Below are 16,926 nucleotides of genomic sequence, written 5' to 3'. Positions count from 1 at the left end.
CGGTGTGTGACTATGTGTGTCTGACTGTGTGTCTGTGTGTCCGTGTCTTTGTGTGTATGTGTGTGACTGTATGTGACTGTGCGTCTGTGTGTGTCCGTGTGTCTTTGTGTGTCTGTGTGTGACTATATGTGACTGTGTGTGTCTGTGTGTCTGTGTGAATGTGTGTCGGTGTGTGACTATGTGTGTCTGACTGTGTGTGTCTGTGTGTCCGTGTCTTTGTGTGTATGTGTGTGACTTTATGTGACCGTGTGTCTGTGTGTCTGTGTGACTGTATCTTTGTGACTATGTGAGTGTCCGTGTGTGACTATGTGTGTCTGTGTGTGTCTGTGTGCCTGTGTCTCTGTGTGTGTGTCTGAGTACCGCCCTGCACACTGCGTGCTGGCCCTCAGTGGCCAGGCCACCCCTCGTGGTCAGAAACACACAGGGCTGTGCCAGGCTGCCAGTGGACCCCACGCTCCCACGGCCCCTCCAGACGCCCCCCGCCCCCCCGCGGTTCCGCCGGATCTGCCTCCTTCCCCTCCAGTTGTCGCTGCCCAGCTGCCGTGCCCACCTGCTAGGCCCCTGGGGCCGCGCACAGCTGCCCGGAGCCCCCAGCCACTCAGACCCACCCTCAGCTGCCGCGTGCCCCCCCCCGTGCTCCCCACGACATCCCCACAGCCTCCATGACGTGCGTCCCCTGCGCCTCCGGGGCGGCGGGAGGGGGCCATGTGCAGGGTGGGGGAAGTGATAGGAGCTGGTCTGGCCTCGGTCCAGGGACCCACTGCTGGCCCCTGCTCCCGGCCGGGTCTTGCCGCCCCACCGAGGCAGGAGTACCCGGGCAGTCCCCATGCCGTGTCCCCCACCGCGTCTCCTGTACCCCCGTCCACGGACCCGCGGTCTGAGCAATGGCGAGGAGGCCTGACGGGTGCCATCCCCTCCGGGCCTGGACTGGGAGCTGCCCCCGGCCACAGCCCTGCCCGGTCACGTTCTCCCCAGTGCCAGCACAGGACTCCAGAAGCGTGTGGAGGACCGTCCTGTGGGCCCACCTCTGTCCCCTGTCAGCCCAGGATCCCTTGAAATGTCCGTGATCGGCTGGACTCGGGAGAGCACCCAAACCCAAGTGCCCCAGGCCCGCGGCCGCCACATCAGCCCAGCCCACCGCAGCCCCTTCCCCACTCTGCACCCAGGAGCATCTGGGCCTGGTGGGCACCCTGGGTCTGAGGCTTCAGGGGCCTGTGGGTGCTGTGGCAGTCTGGCTGGGAGCTGGCAGGGGGCTGACCAGGGTGCCAGGGAGGGGCCCCCGCTAGCCCGAGCTCCATCCAGCCCACCCAGCAGGCTCCCAGCTGGTGGAGGGGATAGACCCCCAGACTCAGCCGCAGAGCTGCTGGGGCTGGAGAGGGAGGCGTCAAGGTCCCACCTTTGCACATGGAGGACCTCCTTCCACATACACACACCAAGCACTACCAGGTCCAGCCCTGAGCACTGTGGTGTGGCCAAAAGACAAAATTGCTGTGACCGCAGGCTCCATGCAGTGACCAGGAGCTGGGGTGGCCGCAGGACTCCATGCAGTGACCAGAAGTTGGGGCAACTGCAGGGCTCCATGCAGTGACTGGGAACTGAGGTGGCCACAGGGCTCTAAGCAGTGGTCTGGAGCAGGGGTGGCCGCAGGGCTCTATGCAGTGACTGGGGCAGGGGCAGCCGCAGGGCTAGATGCAGTGACCAGGAACTAGGGTGGCCACAGGGCTCCATGCAGTGACCTGGAGTTGGGGCAGCCACAGAACTCCATGCAGTGACTGGGAACTGGGGCAGCCGAGGGACTCCATACAGTGACTGGGGCAGGGGTGGCCGCAGGGCTCCATGGAGTGACTAGGGCAGGGGAGGACGCAGGGTTCTGTGCAGTGACCGTGAGCTGGCGCAGTGACCAGGCGCTGGGGCGGCTGTAGGCTCCGTGCAGTGACCGGAGCTGGGCGTTGTCTGAGTCCTGGGGTTGCACCGTCCCTGCATTCCTGGGGTACTGTGACGTGGTCTTTCATTGGCTTCTCTGTTGACACTGCCCCTGGTCCGGGCAGGGTCTGGACATTCGTGTTAGTGACTCACCTTGACCTAGAATCTTCTGTTTTGATGCCTGGTTCTGTCCCGTAAGTGATGTCCCATCTCTGTGCCGGGGCATTCCCCATGCAGTTGACATTATCTATCGGTGGAAGATATTGCCAGAACCGAACTGGGCTTGGAAGCTCCTAGAAGTGGGTAAGGGACTGCAGTTTCCCCTGTGAGTTTTTGCGGGTTGGGAATGTTCTCCTCTGTGACTGCCACTTGGGTGATTTTCACAGGAAAAAGTTACCCAGAGCTGGGTTTGGTTTGGTTTGGTTTTCACTTCCAGGCTTAAAAGTACCTATGAAAATCTCTCCTAATTATTCAGTTGCACCTTTATTCCTCTTTATTTTCCCGGGATTATGTTACTTGGCTCAAAGTTGTTCTGTACTATCAGCCCTTCAGGTGGCCCGGGGTTGGCTCGATTGATCATTTCTGTTCTGTAATGGAGGTCTTTGTTCTTTCTCCCTCCTCCGGTTTCTTGGTTTGAAAGCATGGCTGGCACACAGTTTTCTATCTTCCGTGTGTCTCACACGCTCTGAATATTAATAATAATATAATATAATAATGTCCTCCCGTTGTTCGTCGATTTGCTCGAGCGGGCCCAGTAACGTCTCCATCGTGAGACTCGTTACTGTGTTTGGCGTATCGAGTACGTCACGGGGAGCTTGCCAGGCTCTGCCGTGCGGGCGAGATACTCTCGGTAGCCGGCCGGGCTCTCCGAGAGGGGCGGGGGAATCGAACCCGGCTTGGCCGAACTGGCTGCGTGCAAGGCAAACGCCCTTCTGCTGTTACTCTGAGCATTTCTCTGAGTTCCGTTTGGCACCATCCCATGGGTTGGGGAAGTTCGGGTGAGTCTGTTCTCAGGAGATTTAATTTCTACTTTCTCTGATTTTCTGATGAAAATCAGAGAATAAGAACCTTTTTTTTGGGGGGGTGGGGGACATCTGACACGCGTCACCTTTTCACTTCTAGTCGCTCGTGGCCAGTTTTCTTTCCAAACAGAAATTGTTTCGACTTCCCGCGTCTTCCTTTGGCCCCTGGCCAGGTGTTTGGGGTCCGGCCGGCTCCACAGTGCGTGTACTTGGCTCCAGACCATCCCTCCATGCACAGGGTCGATGTCCGGGTCAGCACATGAGCCCACGTGTGGCTCCAGGTCTGCCCGCTGGCCACTCCCAGCCCCTCCCTGTCATCCTTCTTTCCTTCTGGAAGGTTCCAGACCCTCCCCCCGCCTCCCCGTGCCCTGATGTTTCTTCCTCCTGCCCCCCATCTTGGGTCCCCTTCTGAAAACTCTCCCTTTCACCCGTGCCGCCCAGCCCCTCCCATGCCCGCCGTCCGGAACCCGTGGACGCCACAGGTCGGCCAGGGCCGAGGACAGGCTGGCATGGGACCCTGCGTCCCGAGATCATGCCATGGCCGTCACCAACGGCCCTGTTGGGAGCTGCCTCGAGGCCCAGGAGGGCCAGCGCAGGGGTGGAGGGGGGGACTTGGGCGCAGGGCATCTGGCCGGACAGTCACGGAGGTGCCCCAGTCCAGCCAGGGGGGAGGCGCCCCTGTCCAGCCCCCTGCCCTGCACGTGGCCCCAGAGGGCTCCTGCCCAGCACCAGGGTGAGGGGGGTTGAAGCAGGAGGCCCCCAGGGAGCTGCGGGCGGGGGACCCCCAGGCTCGTGAGGACACCCCCGCCCTCAGACAGTCTGGGAATAAGACTCGAGTCTGGGGGCTTCTGCTCCGGCACGGGGGGGTGGTGCAGTGGGTGTGAGCACAGGAGATCGGGCTCCCCGCCGGCCGTGCTGGGGTGAGGGGCGCTGGCACCGCTCGCTGCAGGAGCCCGCGTGGGCCCAGCCGCCCGGGGGTGTCCGTGGCCGAGTCTGTGGTCTGGACACGGAGCCGGGGAGAGGCCGCAGACAGGAGCCCGCGCCCGCCGCGGGGCAGGCAGGAAGTGGGGGGCGCCACTGCCCAGGCAGCCCTCGCCGGACCACCTAGGACACCGGGGCAGTGCGGCCAGGCCAGAGCAGGCCGCTGGCAGGAGCAGGCCCAGGGCCCCAGAAAGTTCCTGGAAATGCAAACGGTGCTGGGTCAAAGGACTTGGTAAAAGGTTGCAGCGAATCTCCCGGAAAGTGGGATAAAGACAGAAAGATGGAAAATCCGAGAGAACAGCCAAGCACGGAAGCTCCGTCCAAGGAGCTACAGAGTCCACTGCCAGACATTCCAGGAAGGATGAGGGGCGGCGAGGGGGAGGGAGGGGAGGAAGGGAGAGAGAGGGAGGGAGGGAGGGAGGGAGAAGGGTTCGGGAAGGAGGGGAGGAAGGGAGGGAGGAAAGAAGGAAGGGAGGGAGGAAGGAAGGAGGGAAGGAAGGGAGGAGGGAAGGAAAGGAGGGAGGAGGGAGGGAGGGGGCCACCGAGAACCAGGCACCCCAGGGCCGGGCCCCCTCCCCCCAGCTGCCTGTGTGCCCAGAACATTCCCGAATCTTCAGGAAGAACCCGCAGCTTCTTCGGGGGCTGTGATTGGCTGCTCTTGGGTCGGAGGACCCACAAAGACGCCATAGAAAGTGTGGCTCGTGGCCTTGCAGCCCAGACAAAGTGTCTATTGAGCGGGAGGAGGCCTTAAAGACGCTCTGAGCCTCCAGAGTTCATAAAATTTACTTTCCACACCTTTTCTTAGAAACTTGTGGCAACTGTGCTTGCGAGAGCCGGGCAGAGGCTGGGGGCCTGGCCAGGGCCGCCCTCCCGGACGGACGGACGCGGGCCCCGGCTGGCGGGGGCTCCTGGGGCGTGTGTGGGCCTCCGTGGCCAGAGACGCCCTCTCGGACTGCAGGGACGCCACGGGGACCAGGGTTCAGTGCCAGGAATCACCGAGGCCCCCGAGCACCGCCGGGTGTAGCCCCCAGACAGAAATACCCGGGTGCTGAGCAAAGGCTGAAGCCCGCCACGAGGGCCCCGGAGGGAGCCCCGGAGGGCGCCAGCCCCCCAGGACACATGCCAGCCCGTGGGGAGGTCAGGGAGTAGCGTTGGGGTCCCGCTCCCAGACATGTTCACATGTGCACGCTCCGTCTATTCACACACACCCGCAACGTCCATTCCCGTGCTCGGTCACACACACACACTCACACACACACACACGCACACACATGCACGCACGCACTGTCACACCTGCACAGCGGTGCATTTGCCCCATGTACACACGCACACACGCCCGCACACCACGGGACATTTGTGCTCACGCCTGGTTCACCACCGGTGCGCACAATCACACGGGCTGCATCACACGTGCTCGCACCTGGGCTCACCCCCAGCACACGCACATACCTGCACACACGTGCACAAGCGCTCACGCCACGCACACACGTCCAGACTCCCCCACCCCCACCCCCCACTGCCGCTTCTGCCGCCGGGTGCCCAGGGCATGGAGGGGGCATGGCCGGGGCATGGCCAGGCCAGACGGGGAAGCCGGCACCAGGTCAAAAACGGGAAGGAAAATGCGAGAGCTATTTAGGGGCAAAGCCCGGGGGCGGAGGAGGGGCTGGAACAACGAGGGAGACACTTGGGGGGGTCTGCCCTGGATGAGCTGGGTGGGCCCCCCCGCCGGGCTGTAGTAGCAGGACCCGAGGTGCCCGTGGGGAGGGCAGAAGGGGCCGCCCCTACCCCACATCCTCACTGCTGTGCTCCCTGCCCCCGTGGGTGCTCTCTGAGCCCTGTGCTCAGAGGCCAGGAGGTACAAGCGGTTGCAGGGGCCCGGGGCCCTGCCCCAACATCTACACTGGGGTCCACATGTGAACCAGACCCGGGGCCAGGGCTGGGGTGGCAGGACACAGCCCTGGAAATCCTGGCGCCCAGAGACAGGCCGGGGCAGTCAGGAGGGTCTGCTGGCATGGCTGGGCATAGGGCGAGGGCTGGGGTGCAGACCCACCCCCACCTCACGGGCTCCTGCCCACCCCCCCCGGGCATGTCCTGGGGCTCGTGGTGCCAGTGGCCGCCCTGCCTTTGTCCCCGCGGAATAGGTGTCCCCTGCGTATCTGCCGGGCACTTGGTCCAGGGTGCCCCGACCACGGGCAGCAGCATGGCAATGTGGCCGGGCGTGGGGGAGCCCAGAGCCGGCGCGGGCCTTCCCACAGCTGCTGGCCTGCCTGCCGGTTCCCAGGCTGCCCCCGGGCCCCCGGAGGCCCTTCCTGGCCAACCCTGTGTGCCGAGAGCAGCTCTGTCCCCGCGGGCAGGCCCCGGCGGCCTCTTACCTAACCGGGCCTGACCCATGCCAATGTCTTGAGTAATTATTGGGGGGCAAGGGGGGGGTCGGCCCCGAAGAGCCTCTCAGTCTCTGCTCTAGAGTTTCAGACTTGGAGGGAAGGAGGAGGCCGCCTTTGAAGAGTGAAGAGGGACAGTGCGGGCCGCTTAACCCTTTGGCTGCTCGGCTCCGAGCGGTTGGTCGGGGACCAGAGCCCCCCCCAGGGCCACAGCACCCTGCATTGGGTGACGGTACCCCCCCTCCCGCCCTCTGACCCTTCCCTCCCCCAGCCGGCCAGGGCAGAAAGGGGTGCGGCAGCAAGCCCGGGGCTCGGGGCTCCCCAGGGCGCGTCCCGAGCCAGCCCGGCCTCCACCCAGCCCTGCTGACACAGCAGCTCCCCAGCCTGCCAGGTGCCGGGAGAGGAGAGCGAGGGCCAAGACCCCAGGCCAGGGGGCGCCGGGGGAGGGGGGGCGCCCGGAGCCCCTCCTACACCTGCCAGCACGGCAGGAGAGGGCCAGACACCGCCCTGTGGAATGCCCCGTCGACCCTCCCCCTCCTCTCCACGCCCCGCAGTGCGGCTCAGGGAGACCCCCACGGGGAGAGCCCCTGGAGAGGGACCCCACGAAGTGTTGACACAGATCTGGGTGGACGGGGCGGGGGCACAGAGCAGGGGGACCCCGTGAGAGTGGCCTGGGAGCGGGGGTCACCGCCCGGAGGCCACGCTCCCTGAGGAGCCCCCCAGCCCCAGAGCCAGGAAGCGCCCGTCCCCCACCAGCCCGGGGCAGGAAGTCTCTGCCGTGGCAGGAATGTGCGGACTTGGACTTGGGGCGGCGGGGGGCCAAGGCGGGCAGGGAGGAAAGGCCGGTTCCGGACCCGGGGCCGCAGGTTAGAGCAGGAAGCCCCCGAGAGAAGCGGCTGCAAACAGCACCCGTGTGGGTCTGCCGCCTGGGGGAACACGGCCCCTCCCTCCTCACACACGAGAAACAAACAGGCGTCGCTAGTTCAACGCCTGGACGGGCGCGGGGGTCTGTGCCACGTCGACCCCACACTCAGACTCAGCCCCTGGCCGAGACAGCGCTGTGCGGCCGGGCATAGGGGCACGGGATGGGGTTGGTTGGGGGGCGGTGCTGAGAATTCGGTCTCTGTCTTCTCGGACCCAGGGCTTGTCTAAGGCACGAGAGCAAAAACCAGCACGAGACGCGCCGGAGAGTTGGGACGGGGGGGCTACGGCGCCGTGTGACATGTGGCCAGCTTCGCAGAGGGGGCCCCGAGCACAGAGCCGGAGCCAGCCCCGAGCACCTCTGGGTTTGGCCCACAGGAGAGAGAGAGACCAACATGCAGCTATGCTGAGTGGGCAGTGGCTGCCGCTGGGGGGTGGGGGGCATGTCGTGGGCTGTTCTGGGGTATCCCCGGGAGACGCGCCATTGCCAGGGCAGGGCAGGGTAGGTGACGGATGGCCAGCCCATCATTTTGGGCGTGGTGGGGCCCAGAGGGGAGTCTTCTGAGCTGGGGGACGGAGCCGGCACTGGGCAGACAGCGGCTACAGGGTCCAGCCAGGCTGGCCGCTGTGTGCAGTGACAGGGCCAGACCTGATGCGGTCAGTGGGCTCCGCAGGGTCCGGTCCAGGCCGAGGCCTAGGACTTGCAACCACGGGCCAGCTGGGGGCCCATCTGGGCTGCCCCTCCCTGCCCTCTGCACATAGGGAGCTTCCCTGGGCACCCCAGCCTTCTGCAGACTGTGCCGTGAGGGGCGGCGTGGCCGGGTCTCCACTTGGCCCGGGGCCCCCTCCCAAACCTGGGCCCCCTCCCAGCCCCGGAGAGCCTACAGGCTCCCGACCACAGCACAGAGAGCAGGGGAGACTCCGAGCTGGAGGCTGGGGGTATGCCTGCCATGTGTACCACTGCACCCCCAGGAGTTGGAGGCCCAGGGGTGCCCGTCTGGGGGCTGCAGGGGACCTGCGGGGTGGTGCCCAGCCAGAGGAGATGTCCACTGAGGCCAGCAGTCCAGGCAACCCTCGCTGTAGGGAGAGGTGTGGGCTTCCCCAAGACACAGCCGCTCCTGCACCCTGGGGTCTCCCCGGGCCCCCATGAGGGCCTGTGGGTGGGTGGGAGGCAGCGAGGGCCAAGGAGGTGGCACGGCAGGACTGTGGTGAGGGGGAGGCAGGCGAGGGGCTGTGGTCCCGGGGGCTGGCAGACGCCTCCTGCGCCCACAGGACAGTGCGGGGCGGGGGGGAACAGGCCACTCCTGGGGTGACCAAGACTTAGACCGTCCCCGGCCCTCCGCCCTGCCGTCTACTGCCCGGCGCGGACCCTGGGGTGGGGGTGCGAGGCCGCGTGCTCCCCCCAGAAGGCGGGCTTGGGTGTGCAGGAATCTGGGGCTGGCCTGGCCGGGAAGTGAAGTCGGGGCCTCTCGGGGAGCTGCGGGCGGGGGAGGGGCCGGGCCGGGGGCACCGCGCCTGCGGGATTGGCTGCAGCTGCAGCAGCCCCTGAGTCATGGGGCCCCGAGTCCCGGCCGGCGGGGAGGGAAGGCGGAGAGCAGAGCCCCCACCCTCCCCCACGGGCCGGAGGCGCAGAAACCGCGTGCTGGCGGCCACACCCAGCTCACACACACGCGCGCGCACACGCGCACACACACTCACACCCAGGCACACACATGCCCATGCACACACATGCGCCCATCACACTTACACCCATGCACACATACTCACACCCGTGCACACACACATGCACATGCACACTCACACCCATGCACACACACGCTCATGCACACACAGCACACTCATGCCCATGCACACACCCATGCACACACACATACACACACTCATACTCATGCACACACACACCCATGGGCACACATGTACACACTCACGCCCATGCGCACACACACTGATGCCCACGCACACCCGTGCACACACATACACTCATACTCATGCACACACTCACACCCAAGTGCACACGTGTACAACTAGCACCCATGCACACACATACACACTTGCATACATGAACTGACACATGTGCACACTCGCGCACGTGCACACACATACATACGTGTGCTTGTTTCCTCACCCACACATGCACACATGTGGCGTGTTCCTCCACACATTCACACACACACGCCCCTACATCCCCACATACACACACTTTCTCACACACACTGATGCCCCCCTGCACTCAGACCTCAGACGCTGTGTGGTAGGTCCGCAGGGACGGGCCTGGGGTCTCTGGGCAAGCCCCCCAGTCTCTGCACACCTCCCCGAGCTCTGCTCCTCACCAGCCCCCTAGTCCCTGCCCACAGCTGCCAGCCGACAGGCCCCACGTCAAGCCAAACGTGTGCACGGGTGGAGGGAGCACGGCGATGGGGTGGGAAGCGGGAGGGCAGCCTAGGACTCCCGTCTTGCCTGCTCCTCCATCCCCCATCCCCACAGCAGGTGCAAAGGGCCTGGGGCAGAAAGGAGAGAGTGAGGAGAGAGTGGCCGCGGCAGGGGGACAGGCCTGGCCCTGGGTGCGGGGCGCTGCCCAGCGGGGGTGCCTGTCCCCGTGGGCCGAGTCTTCACTCCTTAAATGTCCAGCCCGGCAGAGTGGCCTCTGCAGCTTAATCCGAGAACCGAGTGTGGTCTCTGGCTTGACCCCTGACTCACGGGAAACCTGGAAAAGGTGGGGGGACACAGCGTCCATGGGAGACAGGTATGGACATCAGGCATATCCCAGGGATTCTGGGTCCCCGAGGCCAGGGGAGGGGAGGGCCAAGTTCCGAGCCCACGGAGCGGAGCATCACGGGGACAGGACCCCGCGGACCCGGGCCTGGGACTGGGGGGTGCTGGGGACACCTGCGGGGGCATTTCCTAGAAATGCGGCTTCTCTGCGAGGGTGTCCTGGGGGCATCTCCCACGCAGACCCTCACAAACAAGCTGCTCTTGCACGGAAGTGTCCCGCGGCCAGCAAAGTCCAAGAGGCCCCGTGGGCCGGCCCCCACCTTGGGAGAGCAGGCCAGGGTGCGGGCACCGCCCCTCGTCCCCGGGACCCCTCCACCCTGGTAGACCCCACCGCAAACGCAGCTGCCCACCTCCCCTCCGTCCTCAGGGGGAGGCCCTCAAGGTCCGGACGGTGTGTGGGCCAGGCGGGCCGAAGGGGGCTGGGGGAAGCTTCTGGAAGGAGCGGAGGGTGCGAGGGGCAACAGTGCCCAGGAGGGGAGGGCGGGGGCGGCCTGCGGGGTCCTCCCGGGCCTGGCCAGCGGCCTGCGGCGGGCGGGCGGGCGGCGGGCGGGGGGCGCCCGGCCCCTGCCTGAGCGGGGGCGGCCTGCAGGTGGGTGCCCTTGGCCGCCAACACAAACAGCGGCCAGCCTTGTTCCCGGCGCCGGTTCCCGCCGCCCGAGCCAGCCCGCAGCCCATTGGCCCGGCCGGCCGCCTGACGTGGGCAGGGAGGGCGGCCGGACCCCCGTGGGGCCCCGGCGAGGGGCTGGCGGCCGAGCCCGCGGTCCTGCCGCCCCCACCCCCACCAGGTGGCCTCTGCCTGGGAGCCCAGGCCCCAGGGGCGCGGTGGCCGCTGCTGCTCCCGCCTGGGCCGGAGGGAGGGGCCGTGTCCAGGCGGCCGTCCCCGCCCCCAGCCGCGCGTCCAGCGGGGGAGGGGAGCGAGCCACAAAGACGCCCTGGAGAGCCGGGCGTCTGGGGGGCGAGGTGAGGGCGTGAGCGCGAGAATCCAGGAGGACATTCCAGCGAGGGGGCCGGGGGCGCGGGGCCGGGCGGGCCGGAGGCCGTGGCCAGGGCGTGTCCTTTGTTCGGAGCTGGGGGGCTGCGGGGCCCAGTCGGCGCCCGGGAGGGGAGGGCCGGGAGCCCCCCACCTTCGGACCAAAGCCCACGTCGGGGGCATCTCCGAGGCCCCGGGGAGAACATTCTAGAACGCGTCCCTCCGTGCAGGGAGGCAGAGCTCCCGCAGAATCAGGGGAGACGCAGGGGCAGCTGCTCGTGAGGCCCAGAACCAGGCCCCCACCCCAGTAGCCGGCAGCCCACCGGGCCTGTGTGCACCAGCGGGCTTCTGGAACCTTCTGCGGCAGCTTCCAGAACCGTCCATCCTCTGAGCCCGGAAGGCCAGCAGGGACAGTCGGGGTGCTGCCAGGGTCTCTCCCCGGAGCAGAGTTTGGGAGTCAGGACCGCAGGCCAGGCCGGGCGGCACGGGGAGACCCTGAGGGAGCGGCCTGCAGTGTCACTGCCCCACCCAGCCCAGGCCACTCAGCTCGAGGTGAGGGCGGGCGGGACCCACGCAGAGCACCTCGGGGTCAACTCCACTTTCAGAGGCAGAGACCCGTCTCTGTGGGGGCTGATCAGAGCACAGCACGGGCGGACACATGACCACGCACAGCACACAATGCACACAGCACACACAGCACACAATACACACATGCACACAGAACACACACATGCACACACAACACAGCACACATATACACAGCTCACACATGCACACATTTTCACAGCACACACAACACACACATGCACACAGCACACAGCTGCACACACACAGCCACACATGCACTGGGGTTCCCGGCTTGCTCGCTGCTGCTGGGCTGAGCCCTGTGCCCCGGCTGACCTGGGTGTCCACCCTCACCCCGCCTGACCCACGGGGAAGCTGAGGGTCAGGCCCGTCACGTGGGAGCACTTCCCACTGCACCACCGGTAGACCTGGGACTGCCCATGACAGCGCCAGGGCTGAGGGCCCAGGACACGCGCCCCATCGCCCACTGGGGGTGAGGGGAGGTCCTGCCCTTCAGGGCGGATTAACCCCGTGCCCGGGGGCCGCACCAGGGGGTCACTCCTGGGCCCAGGCCCCTCGGCCCACTCCAGAGGGCCACAGCGGACGCCTCAGGCCTGGAGACAGCTTCGTGCAAAAGCCTTGGGTTTGCCCCCTGGCCCTGCACGGCCGCTGCCCGCTCTCTCTGGTCTGTCCTGGCCACTCTTGCCCAGGTCCCCAGTCCTGCTTTCTCTCCCCGAGGGCTGTGTCTGGTCACTGGGTGCCCATTTGTGGATCTGGCCTCCACACCCATGTCCACGCAGCAGTGCCCAGCGCCCTCCCTGCAGCTGGCCTGCCCACACTGGGAAGCCGTGCCCCTGGCCAGGCAGTGCGGCAGCTGGCAGCCCTGGGCGTTGGGCCCCTGCTCAGCGGGTCTGCAGAGCTGCTGTCTCCCCACACCCCCGCATAGCCGGTCCAGCCGGGCAGACTCTGGGTGCGGGGCACGGAGGACCCTGTGGGCATCGGGAGGATATCGGGGTCATTGGGGGGGCCCTGGGGAGACGGGAGGACTCGGGTGAGGGAGCACTCAGGTGAGGGAGGACTCGGATGAGGGAGCTATACTCAGGTGAGGGAGGACTCGGGTTAGGAGCACTCGGGTGAGGGAGGACTCGGGTGAGGAGCACTCGGGTGAGGGAGGACTTGGGTGAGGGGAGCACTCCAGGCTGATGGGAGGACTCTGGTGGCCGTGGGAGGACTCAGCACATACGGAGGACTCAGGGTCACAGGGGCCCACTCCCTCTCCCAAGTAGCACTCATGAAGCCCCCAAGCCACTGGCACACCTGGGGTTCCCAGCAGCGGCTGTGGGGCGGGTGAGAGGGCCCTGTCCCTTCCAGGAGTGTTGCGGTTCCAGTGTCTGTACCCGTGTGCTGGGGTCCCAGTGTCTATACCCGTGTGTTGGGGTCCCAGTGTCTACACCCTGTGTTGGGGTCCCAGCATCCATGTATTGGGGTCCCAGCATCCCTGTGTTGGGGTCCCAGCGTCTGTCCTGGGTGTCCCGCATCTGTGTGGTCGGGGCCCCTGGCCCACTCCATCCGCAGACGTCCAGTACAGGCTGTGCCTGACCTCGCAAGGACCCAGGGGTCGCCCTTCCCTGCCCTTACACTCGGCTCTGAGCACCAGCTGCCCCTCCCCCCTAGGGCCCAGAGGCATCGCCCTCTGGGTGTGTGGAGGGGGTGGGGGCGGCAGAGGAGGGTGTCCCTCCCACCCACGGGTGCTCGTGGTGGGCTTGCTTGGGACCAACCCTCACATCTCTGCCCCTTTTGTTTAAGATGATTTATTCTGTTCACTATTCCAACACGAGTCCCAACACCTTTGCACCTTCCCGTCACCGTTATTTCCGATTTTCCCAACCACCCCTCAAGCCTCTCCCTATAGCAGGTCCTAAAACTTTTAGTTTAGGGGCTGGAGCGATAGCACAGCGGGTAGGGCATTTGCCTTGCATGCGGCCGACCCGGGTTCAATTCCCAGCATCCCATATGGGCCCCTGAGCACCACCAGGGGTAATTCCTGAGCGAAGAGCCAGGAGGAACCCCCATGCATCGCTGGGTGTGGCCCAAAAAGCAAAAAAAAAAAAGTTTATATTGTTTGTTATATAGGTGAACTATAGTTTGTTATAAATAATTCGCTAAAAATGATCAAAAAAAATGTTTCCTTAGAAGAAAGTGTGTGAAGATTGTTGCACGTCACCCTGGAGCCCTTAAACCGTTGTAGAAGAGATAGCTAACGTGCTGTTACAGGTTATTCATCGATTGCCTCGAGCAGGCCCCAGTAACGTCTCTTTCATCCTAGCCCTGAGATTATATTCAAGGCTCTTTAGGAGAATGAGACCCAACAATGTTACTGGTATTTGGCATGTTTGGTGCGCCACGGGGAGTTTGCCAGACTCTGCCCTGTGGGCAGGCTATATTCCATAGCCTGCAATTTGTCCAGAGTAGGAATGAGATAATGAGAAATCATAAAAAGATGTTCTGATAAGATGTCGAGCAGCCGCAAATGTGGCCGCGCGGTTCCGGGATCTGCATTTTGTAGTCTCTGAGTCTTGGCCGTTGATGGGATTACACGGCGCCAGGGGGCCAGGTGGTAGGTGTGACCCCCGCCTACTGGAATTTGGAGGATCTGGGTGGAGGATGCTCGACTCCAATTCGAGTAGGCTTGGAGATCTCGGCCCCGGAACCCGCGTGGCTTTGTCCCTCTGCCAGTACCTTCATGTGTGCGGAGAGTGGTCTCAGCATGGTGGTGGCTGGTCCTGGAGGTCTTCAGCTGCCAGAGCCCTGGTCGGGGCGGGGAGGAAAGCTCAACCCGCTCCCTCCAAGGGACCCTGGCGAGGAACAGCCAGGCACAGGGGCAGGAGACTGACTGCACTGGTCTCATCCGGGAGCTGCATTTAGCTGCATTTTGTTACAGGTTAAGCTTTGTGTATTTATATATATAATTTTTTTGGCTTTTTGGGCCACCCCCGGTGGTGTTCAAAGGCGACTCCAGGCTCTGCACTCAGGAACTGCTCCTGGCAGTGCTGGGGGACCCTATGGGATGCCTGGGATCGAACCCAGGTCAGCCGTGTGCAAAGCCAATGCCCTCCCCGCTGTGCTATCGCTCCAGCCCTCCTTATTCTCTTCCTCGAGTCCGGTTGTCTTCAGCCTCCCACCTCATCCCACGTGGTGAGCCGCCCTTGCTTTCTCAGTGGTGTAGAGTGGAGATGCTGCGTTCGTGGCCACATGCTCCGGAATTCAAAAGTTTTGAATGGGGGTGACACTTTAACTGGATGACAGCGCCTGGAGCAGGACCTGGAAGCATCTCTGCCGCTTGTTGACCGCTTTCGAGATTTATTCGTGACTCTCTGGATCCTGGCTGGTTCACGAGCTTATTTGGCGCCAGAGGCAGTCACAGGGGGTGTGACTGCCGGGCGTCCGGAGGAACAGGGGGATGGGGGAGGTCGCCCATCCCTGGCTCCTGAGAGCCTGGAGATTTCAGTCACAAAGCCCGCGCACCTGAGTGCTTCACCAGCTTCTGGGTGGGCGTGGCACTGACTCTTCTCCTTGTCCCCGCAGATGGCTCAGCTGGACCAGAGGCTGGTGCTCATCACAGAGATGGTCCACCAGCTGCTGTCTCTGCACCAGGCTGGCCCCCCGGGGGACCGGGACCCCCTGGGGGGCGAGCCCCCAGCGGTCCTGCCCTGCCGTGGCAGCGTTGTCCGCCCCGAGCTCTTCCTGCCCAGCAATGCCCTCCCCACCTATGAGCAGCTGACCGTGCCACCCCGGGGTCTGGACCCGGCGTCCTGATTGGGGACAGAGCGGGCAGGGCTTGGGGGGTCTCGGCAGAGGCCTCCCGGTGCCAGCCACCTCCTCACAGATCCTCCTCCCGAGGCCCCCGAGGCCCCTGGAATGGCCACTTCTGGCCAGTGGAGTCCAGCACTCACCTCTCTGTTCCAAGATTGCAGCCCCACGTGGCCCTGTGATGACCGGGGTCGTGGCAGGGTCCAGCTCCACCCGTGGCAGGGCCCTGGGGAAGTGCTGTGGGCTTGGGGGGCTCCCGTGGATCCAGCCGGCACTCCAGGCCCAGGGGCCAGTCCACGTGGGCGGGGCCCCACTGTGACTGGAGAGAGGAGATGCCGCCCACCCCCCCCAGCGGCAGACCTGGCCTCCTCTCCTAGCCCGGCAGGGATGCCCTCGGGGAGGGCCTGGGCACAGGAGGGGCGGCAGCGGCTGGCTCCTGCCCCACCCACTGTGGCCCCCAATAAACACGGTTCACAGGGTGAGCTGGACTGTGGCCTTGTTGCAGGGACATAGGAGGCACGGGGGAGGACACAGAAACTCGGGGGACATGGGAGGATATGGGACATCAGGGGACACGGGGCCGGGGGCCCCCCAAGCCGTCACTGCACCAGCACCAGGCCCTGTGCTCTGTCCTGCATGCCTCATGGCGGGGGGTCCTGGTAACCCGGGGTGGGTGGACGCGACTCAGTGCCCTGCAGCTGGCCCCGGAGTGTGGCTTCGTCCCAAGGGCCACGCCTCTGCTGGAATGTTCCAGCCTCACCCCAGCCCTGGAACAGGCTCCCAGGGTCCCCCGGGCCCGCTCAGCGCTCAGCGGCCAGCAGAGAAGCCCAGGGAGCCACCAGCCCCAGGCAGCACCTCGGGGCCCTCCCAGGCCCGCACACGCTGGGCTGGTGAGCGGGGGGGGCAGGGGCCCCAAAGAGGGGCAGAGGCCTGGGCCTGCCCTCTGCCCCCACCCCGTGCCTGCCGTGAGCTGGGGCCTCTGCCCCACCCCTGCCCCGGACTCCCCTGCCGCACCCCCAACCTCGCATCTCCTTCCTCGACGTCCCCCAGAGGCCAGGCCGGGCCGAGGCAGCGAGGAGAGTGGGGACTGGGTCTGTGAGGTGCCCCCACCGGGACCCCTCACCACGTCCTGTGGGGCCTCGTTCCCAGCAGGGGCCAGGTGGGGCCCCACAGTCGCACTGGGCATCCCCAGGCCTGCGTCCTGGGCCCCCGAGGAGGCGGTGGACAGTTCCTGGGAGCCCCAGCTGGGCCGTGCCCAGGGGCGCCCTTTTCCTGGGCCGTCGGCGGCGGGCGGGAGACGCAGTTCACCTGAGATAAAGCCCAATTACGGAATTAGCTCATTAGAGCCGCGTCTGGGCGCCCGTGCCCACCCGTGCCCGCTGTCTGAGGGGACAGATGGCGTCCCGGGCCGCCAGGCCGCCGCATTCCTTCACTCTGTCCCCCGAATCCTGACCCAGGCAGCACACGGCCATCTGCTGCGTGACACCTCCCGCGGGCCGGACAATGGCCCGGCAGACCTCTCCAGAGGCCGGTCACCCCGGCAACCACGGCCTGCCCGCCCCACCCCCCCGCGCCAGGCCTT

General features: G+C 65.4%; 1 protein-coding gene across 1 annotated transcript in view; it reads left to right on the top strand.

The window, feature by feature from the left end:
- The window catches only part of KCNQ1 (potassium voltage-gated channel subfamily Q member 1), a 177,562-nt gene extending 161,766 nt beyond the window's left edge, over positions 1-15,796 (top strand). Inside the window, exon 17 of the mRNA XM_056131593.1 lies at positions 15,120-15,796. Within this exon, the coding sequence (XP_055987568.1) occupies positions 15,120-15,350 (231 nt within the window). The 3' untranslated portion in view covers positions 15,351-15,796. The remainder of the gene's footprint in view (positions 1-15,119) is intronic.
- The last annotated feature ends 1,130 nt before the right edge of the window (positions 15,797-16,926 follow it).

This window comes from Sorex fumeus, unplaced genomic scaffold, assembly GCF_029834395.1.
Source record: "Sorex fumeus unplaced genomic scaffold, SorFum_2.1 ptg000093l, whole genome shotgun sequence".
Classification (NCBI taxonomy): Eukaryota; Metazoa; Chordata; class Mammalia; order Eulipotyphla; family Soricidae; genus Sorex; species Sorex fumeus.
This window is presented reverse-complemented; position numbering and strand designations above follow the sequence as displayed.